This window comes from Helianthus annuus, chromosome 9, assembly GCF_002127325.2.
Source record: "Helianthus annuus cultivar XRQ/B chromosome 9, HanXRQr2.0-SUNRISE, whole genome shotgun sequence".
Taxonomy (NCBI): Eukaryota; Viridiplantae; Streptophyta; class Magnoliopsida; order Asterales; family Asteraceae; genus Helianthus; species Helianthus annuus.
Genome location: NC_035441.2, coordinates 5,808,373 through 5,816,332, shown reverse-complemented (window position 1 = coordinate 5,816,332; position 7,960 = coordinate 5,808,373). Strand labels below are relative to the sequence as shown.

General features: G+C 37.0%; 1 protein-coding gene across 1 annotated transcript; it reads right to left on the bottom strand.

The window, feature by feature from the left end:
• Positions 1 to 1,288: 1,288 nt before the first annotated feature.
• Positions 1,289 to 3,314, bottom strand: LOC110875193 (receptor-like protein 2). The gene is made up of 2 exons (XM_022123392.1): positions 2,187 to 3,314; positions 1,289 to 1,429 (listed from the first exon to the last, which is right to left on the bottom strand). The coding sequence occupies exons 1-2, from the start codon at positions 3,312 to 3,314 to the stop codon at positions 1,289 to 1,291; spliced, it is 1,269 nt and encodes a 422-aa protein (XP_021979084.1).
• Between the last annotated feature and the right edge of the window lie 4,646 nt (positions 3,315 to 7,960).

Sequence of the window (7,960 nt, the reverse complement as noted above, 5' to 3'; positions counted from 1 at the left end):
ATAGCTTTCTCTTCACAGTCATAAAATTTCTTCTGATCGTCAGTGAGAGCCAGATACGTATCAATCGTCAACGTACGTACTGGAGTAGCTCCACATCCTTTAACAATACACAACCAGATTTTGATGTCTTTTGCTCGAACATATCTTTCGAAACGCTCCTTCCACTCAGGAAAATCAAGCTCGTTGATCAACAAAGGAGGTTTGTCGCTACTTCCTACCTCAGCATTGTGCTTGAGGTTTTGCACCATTGCAGTCAGATTGTTGTTTGCCATTTCAGAAAACAACAGTGGGCTTCCAAGCAAGAACTGTGTCACAGGAGACTTTTTCTAAGTCCAAACTCGGAGAGAAAACACGGAGTGAAATGTCTGAGCTTTAATCAGAGTGTGAAAAACCCGAATCACAGAACCTGAAATAAAACACAAGCAACAGAAGAACTCGGGCTACACTGTTAGAGATTTAACCTCAGACTAAACCAAGGTTGAAACTTCGGACTCTATATTCTTAGGAAAAATCGGACTCCTGAAGCACTACAAGAATACGGACAAAGCAAAAATTATAAAATTCGGACGCTAGGCTATATCAAAAAGTCGGACTATCACAAAACTCCAAAAGTCGGACTCCAATATTAATAAACTAAAGTTCAATCGGACTCCTTAATACTCTATTAAAATTCGGACTAAACTACAATAATAATAAATGGTTAAAAGTCGGACACGTATAACTAATAATAAACTCAGACACTAAAAACAAGACTTTGACTCCAATATTTCTTTAAAAGTCGGACTAAAGAAATATGTTAAAAAGTTCGGACAAGATAGAATTAGCCAAAAAAAAATCAGACTTTTGACTCTACCTATAAAAATTCGGACACTTCAATAAAGAAGAAAAAAAAAGTCGGACTTCTAGAACTATGACTAGAAATTCTAATTAATGAAAACAACACTTCTAGAACCTAGGACTAAACAAATTAAAAAATTCGGACAACTAACTATTAGCAAACATCCAATTAATATAATTCGGACAATATGAGAATCTTTAAAGATTAAACTAAATATTAATAACTAAAATATTAATAATTGAAGGAGATCTAAAGTCGGACATGATAAAAATTCGGACAATATGAGATTATAAAATCGGACTATCCCAACTTTAGGGGACTTTAAAAAACTCGGATAACAACAAGCCTAAAACTCAGACTAACTTAAAATTCGGGCAACTCTTAAAAATCGGATAACAACAAGCCTAAAACTCAGATTAACTTAAAATTCGGACAAGGATTTCTCAAAACTCAGAAGAACCAATCTCCGGACAATCTCCCCAATGTGACTACACACTGGTTCAACAATACCCCGGAGACACAAACACAAAGTGTAAACCACGGACAAGGTTTCCAAAGATCAAACCCAGAATCTTTTTCACCTTCAAACCTCTGTATGAACAAGAAACAAAAACCCCTGTAAAACCCAGATGAAGAAAACACTAAAAATCACCAAACTAATCAAAATCCATCATCAAATCACTAGATATGAATGAAGAATCATGAATAAAACACAAAAACTCACTAAACTCTCACTAAACCCAATCAAAATATGAACTTTTCTCACCAAAGCCTTCAAACTAAGAAACACCTACAGTAGTATGAGCACACTGCTCTGATACCACTTGTAAGGCCTCCTAATCCAAGATCTCACTCAGCTAAAGCAACCAACAGGTGTGCGGAATCCACCTGATGATCAACCACTGCAGATGAAACACTAGAATGCAAGGATTTGAGAGAGAAATCAAGAATACACTGAGTATTCTTGATGAAGATGAATGACGTCACTCACACAAAGCAGCCGCCAGACAAAAGACAATGATTAGGGTTAGGTGCACAGAAATTCACACAGAATCGTTACCTTGTCTATTCCATATTAAAGTTTATATACAAGGCAAATCCCGGACTTTCAAGACTAACTAGAAAGCCCGGACACAAAACATATAGCACAAAGCTCAGACCTTTTGCCTAGACAAAACTCAGACAAAAGCTACACATACAAAACTCTGACCTTAGTCCTATACACAAAACTCTGACTAAGGAAATCCTCCTAAAACTTGGACAAGTTGTCCCTAGGAACATCTTGGGACTAATTTTGAGCATATGTACAATAAAGACCCTAATAAATTGGGAGACATGCACTTATCACCAAAAGTGCATTAACAAGTATGTCAGGTGAGATTTCCCCCTCTAGTTTATTTCTTGATAGCTGAATGGCACTAAGTGATTTGCAAGAGAAAAGGCTTTTAGGTAGCACCCCGCTGAATTGATTTCTGCTGAGGTCAACTTTGGTGAGTTGACTGAAACCGGAGAAATCAAAATCGGAAAGCCTGCCACCTAAAGAGTTGAACCGCAAGATAAGCAGTTGAAGCTTCGTGCAATTCACCAATGACAAAGGTAGCATTCCATTGAGTAGATTAGTGTGAAGTTCGAGTTTCTCCAACAATGATAGCTCCCCTATATTATGAGGGATGGAACCGGACAACATGTTATCAAACAAGACAAGACTCCTGAGGTTTGTGAGGTTTGTAATGCTTTCATCAATCTTGCCCATAAGATAATTTCTCTGTAATAACAAATGTTGCAGAGATAGAGCGCAACTGATATCAGTTGGGATCTGTCCTGTGAGTCTGTTAAAACCCAGGCTCAAAACCACAAGATTTGAACAGGCACCGAACCCTTGGGGGATATTTCCAGTGAAGTGGTTCATAGAGAAATCAAGCTTGACTAAAGCCGGTGAATTGGTGCATATAGGAGGAATAGTGCCTGTGAAGCTGTTATTGCTAATATTAAGAGTGATCATGCTTTGAAACGAATGGAGATTGGTAGTTTGAATTGTCCCATCGAAATGATTGCTGGAGAGATTGAGCACTTGAAGGGTAGCAGGCCAGGTGTGAGGTAAGTGTCCAGAAAGCATATTATAGCTCAAGTCAATGGTGTGCAGGTTGTTGAAAGACGAGAAAAGTCCGTCAGGGATGGGACCAGAAAGGAAATTACAAGATAGGTTGAGGAAAGAGAGAGAAGTGAGATTTTGAAGAGAAGAAGGGATGACACCGCGAAGGTCTCTATCAGGGATGGATAACCGGATGACTCGATATCTTTTGTCATCACAAGAGATTCCAGCCCATGAGCAGCAATCTTCGGTAGAAGACCAGTTAAGGTTGGGAAAGTTGGTTGCGAAGGACAAGAGGGACTCTTTCTCATCAGGGTTGCAATCTGCATCTGTAAGTGTGGGGAAGAGGAGGATGAGTATAATCAAGAAGCTAACAAAACTCATATTATAGTGGTTACTGAAGGAAGAGGGAAATAAAAGAGCTTTTGGAGGCAACATGAGGGAATTTTGGAGACAAAAGATAACTGAAACATGATGGAGGGAATGATCATTTAAAGGGAGGAAGACCAGCCATGTATTGGAGCCATATTTGATTCAGCTAAAACAATCAAAATCATGTATTGGAGCCATATTTGATTCAGCTAAAACAGCCAAAATAATTGAAATATACATGTGTGTTTTAAATTGTTGTTTTGTTTGGATAAGATAAAGAAGACTTGGTCTTCCTATTCCGTAGAGAGTACGCACAGTTCCCATTCTTTAGCCACACTTCCTATTCCGTAGACAGTACGCAGTTCCCATTCTTTAGCTACAATTATTGAAAATAAAATAATTGTTTTTATTTTATTTATATTTAAATTCTAAAACTTTTAAGTTTTTTAATAATTTTAAAATTTAAGTTTTAGTAATTTTAGTTTTTAATAACTTTTTAGAAATACTTTTAAGTTTTTTAATAATTTTAAAATTTAAGTTTTAGTAATTTTAGTGTTATATCTTTTTAGAAATAAGATTTTAATAATTGTGAGTTTAAAATATTTTACAAAAACTATGTCTACAGATCGGGTCAATAGGATTTTTTATGTATGCTTGTGTTGCTTTAAAATTTAGGGATTCGACGTTATAAAATGTTATACTTCCTTTAATTTTTGTGAATGGTGTGTATTTTTTTTATTTTGGTCTATGTTAAAAGAGGTGTGATTCTGAAAGCATGTTACGGATGTGAGGGTGAATTCATTGGGGAATCACAAAAAAAGGGAAACTGGAGAAGCACTAATTTTACTTATAAAAATCATTTTACATAGAAATAAAAATATTTTTTTTTATAATCTGAGCTTTTACATATAAACATATGTAGAAGCCGTTCAAATAGAAAATTAATTTTTGTAAAAAAAGTTTTACTTTTTTTTTTGAATTGTTTTTTAAACTTTTTTTGTATTTATCATATTTTATTAAAAAGCCTTCTACATGTGTTTATGTCGGAAATCGAACACAAATCTCTCTAATTCTCGTGAATGCACAATTGAATAAGGATAACAACAATAAACAATAACTATTGATATCTTCGTAGTTTGAACAAGATCCGACATGAAATATATATACATATACTCTTAACAGTTATGTTCGACGGTTATTTCTGGGTTGGCGCCAAAAACCATTTTAAATGCCTTTGTCTTGATACCTAGCTACCATTCAGTCATACATAACTAATCTTAAAATACTAAAGTAACACGTAAAATATATCACAAATACAAGTATACGATATGTACTGAAACATAATTACAACTAAACATAGAATTAAGTTTATAATTCCAACATTCTCCCCTAAACTTGATTCGGTGAGGTGTTACGACTTTGTTTCTTCATTGCATAGGTGATGACTGAGTGATTAGCTTCCCGGATGACTTTTGCAACCCTCTTAAAGTCAAAGGTTCGTCTCTTCATAAGCTCTTTCATTCCATTCCAATCTGAACCAACATACATTACATAGTTTGCTGCCTCTTGTTCTTGCTCTTTGTTGAATTCTGATGCATTGCCCTCTTCACCTTCCTTAAGTTCTGTACAGTTTTGTGATGCCTCCCTCCATAAATATTTTGTTCTTATCATAGTTATAAATCAAAACATCTAATTATTTTGCAAAGATTACCCTCATTCCATCCATGCCCCAAATCCTTTGATACCAAAGTCCATAAATTGTATTCATTTATGTGAGGAACGAATTCTCTCTTGATTATAGAGAGATTGCTATTGCTATTGTATATCAAAATTCCATAAACAATACAAGGAAATAAAAACAATACATATCAATACATTGAATACAATAAATACAGGAGATATTGTAGGAGATGATTGAGATTGTTAGTTGAGATATTATTTTGAGATATTATCTTTTATCCCCCTGCAAGCGAAACGGCGGTGATTGAACCCGAAGTAAGTCATGAAAGAACTCAAACTGTGGTCGTGGCAGACTCTTTGTGAAAATATCAACAAGTTGAAGCTTGGTAGGAACAAATTTAGTATGTAATTTACCAGACATAACTAGTTCCCGAACAAAGTGATAATCCAAGTCAATGTGTTTGGCACACTTATGAGAGACCGGATTCTGACTCATGAACAAAGCACTTTTGTTATCGCATAACAATGTAGGTCTTGTTGATGGAAGAGCATGAAGTTCCTTTAGCAAGTGAGTGATCCAAACAATTTCTGCTGCTGCATTAGCCATTACCCGATATTCTGACTCACAACTAGAACGTGAAATTGTCGGCTGCTTCTTTGCACTCCATGAAACCAGATTTCCTCCCAAAAATATTCAGTAGCCATAATTGGATCTCCTTGTTTCGATACACCTGGCCCAATCCGCATCCGAGTATCCTAGGATAGAAGAAGATGTGGGACGAGTGAAGACGAGGCCATGAGAGATGAGATGGTACCTTTGACGTATCTTAGGATGCGTTTAACTAACTAAAAATGTTTTTCAGTTGATGCATGAAGATGTTGACATGCTTGCTTAACCGCAAAACATAGGTCGGGTCGAGTAATGGTTAGGTACTGAAGAGCTCCAACAAGGGAGCGATTGTTGGTGCACTTGTGTCTGTACTTTGTCTGTATTCGGTCTATATGTAAACGATGTCCTAGTTAGTCTGTAAGTTGACCGAGTCAACCATCCTCCGGATTGACTTGGTCAAACAGTTAGTTATTGGTTGTCATTTGTCTGGCTCGAAGGATGTACATCGAAGGATAATACTGATCCTTCGATGAACGCGAAAGATGAACCTTCGAATGGATGATCGATAGATCATCCTTCGAGGTGAATACTGATCCTTCGAAAGCTTTGTAGTCGATAGATGATCCTTCGACCATCTATCGAATCCTTCGGACATGACAACCTGGGCTGGGTATATATATACCCATGCAGTGTATGTGAGAAGATAGATGCACATAGAAAGATAGAGAGATTCTTTGAGAGCATTCTGTCCAAAACACACACACACACTTTGAGAGTTTGCAAGTTAGATTTGTAAACATTGTGCTTGTAACCGGAACCTTCATACGTATTAATACAGTGGTGTTAATCGGTGAACCTTGTGTGTTGTGCTTTATACTTGCTTCATCCCGGTTTGCTTGCTAGCTTGGATTCCGCACTCGCTAGTGGGTTTGTATAACAAGGTTTAGGTTCGTCATCCTCCGTAAAGGGACCTACAAGTGGTATCAGAGCCGTGGCTCTTTACCTTGTTTAAAACCGGGTTTCTTCAAGTTCTTGGTGTGTTTGGACACTAGGTTTAGCACCCGTTTTGGTGGTTTTTCTTGCATCTTAAAACTGAAAAACGAGTTCTAAACCTTCGGGAGTGTTCTAGGTTGGGTTCGGTAACTTGAAAACTTGTTTTTAAGTGACTTTGAATTTTCCGGCCATAATTCCGGTTATCTCCGGTGACTGGACTTGTTGGGTAAGATTTGCCTTTTTGGGAAATCTTGTTTGAAAGTCAAAAAGTTGGTGAAAAATCGTGTGCAGAACATCCCTTCTGCCGAAAGTTGGTACACCAACCTGTCACCTTTTTCACCAACCTGTCACCTTTTCAGTTGTGTCAGAAGGATTCGAAGGATATCTTTCGACATCGAAAGACCATCTTTCGATCAGGAAGGCTCGATAGATAATCATCTTTCGACCCATCCTTCGAAGTCAGAGATCTATCCTTCGAACCAGGGAATCTTTTCGAAAGATAGTTATTCGAAAGATAAGGATCTTTCAAATTGTGAATCTTTCGAAATAATTATTCGAAGGATAAGGATCTTTCAAGAGAGAATCTTTCGTGATAACTATTCGAAAGATAAGGATCTTTCATTGTGAATCTTTCGAAGTCTTTGTTCGAAACTCAACAGTGATCTTTCGAACACTGTTGATCATTCGAACAAGTCTTGATCTTTCGAACAAGTTAGTAACTTTCAATTTGTGTCTGTTTGCATTTAACAGTTGTGTTTGTGTAGGTTTTCCTATTAATATTTCATCAAAATGAGTTGTACAAGTCCTTGGGATTGGAGTTTGAACTCACAATCTAGTCAAGAACTAACTTCTGCTGATGCTTGGGCAAAAAGTATGTTTCCACCGCCATCAATTAGTCCAAGTCAATGGGCTTTGGTATCCAATCAAAGTCAAAGCATTCAAAACCTTTTGATTAGTGAAAGCGAAACAGGAAGCAACAATCGTCCACCGAAGTTGAACCATATGAACGATTTTCCATCATGGAAAAACCGTTTTCACACGTATGTTCAAGGGCAAAGCACCGATCTTTGGACATGTTTCATCAATGCGTTCAATACTAATCTTGAAACTGCTGCGTCCACTTCAGAAGGTTATGCCAACATGCTGGAAAATGACAAGAAGGCTTATGAATTGGAGAAAAGGGCCTTTGCTACACTTACACAAGCACTCAACAAAGATATCTATCATCAGTTCTCATACTGCAAGACCACGAAAACGTTGTGGGATGCCTTAGTAGCTAGAGGAGAAGGCAATGCAGCTGCTCGAAAGTCTCGTCATGATTTGTTGAAGAAAGAGTTTGAATCGTTTCAGTTTTTGGAAAACAAAACTCTAAATG

Coding starts and splice junctions, on each gene's coding strand:
- LOC110875193 (XM_022123392.1), bottom strand. CDS start 3,314: ATGAGTTTTGTTAGCTTCTTGATTATACTCATCCTCCTCTTCCCCACA. Junction 1,430..2,186: donor TACTTGTTAATGCACTTTTG/GTGATAAGTGCA, acceptor TTGTTCATACAG/AGGTTTGAAGGTGAAAAAGA.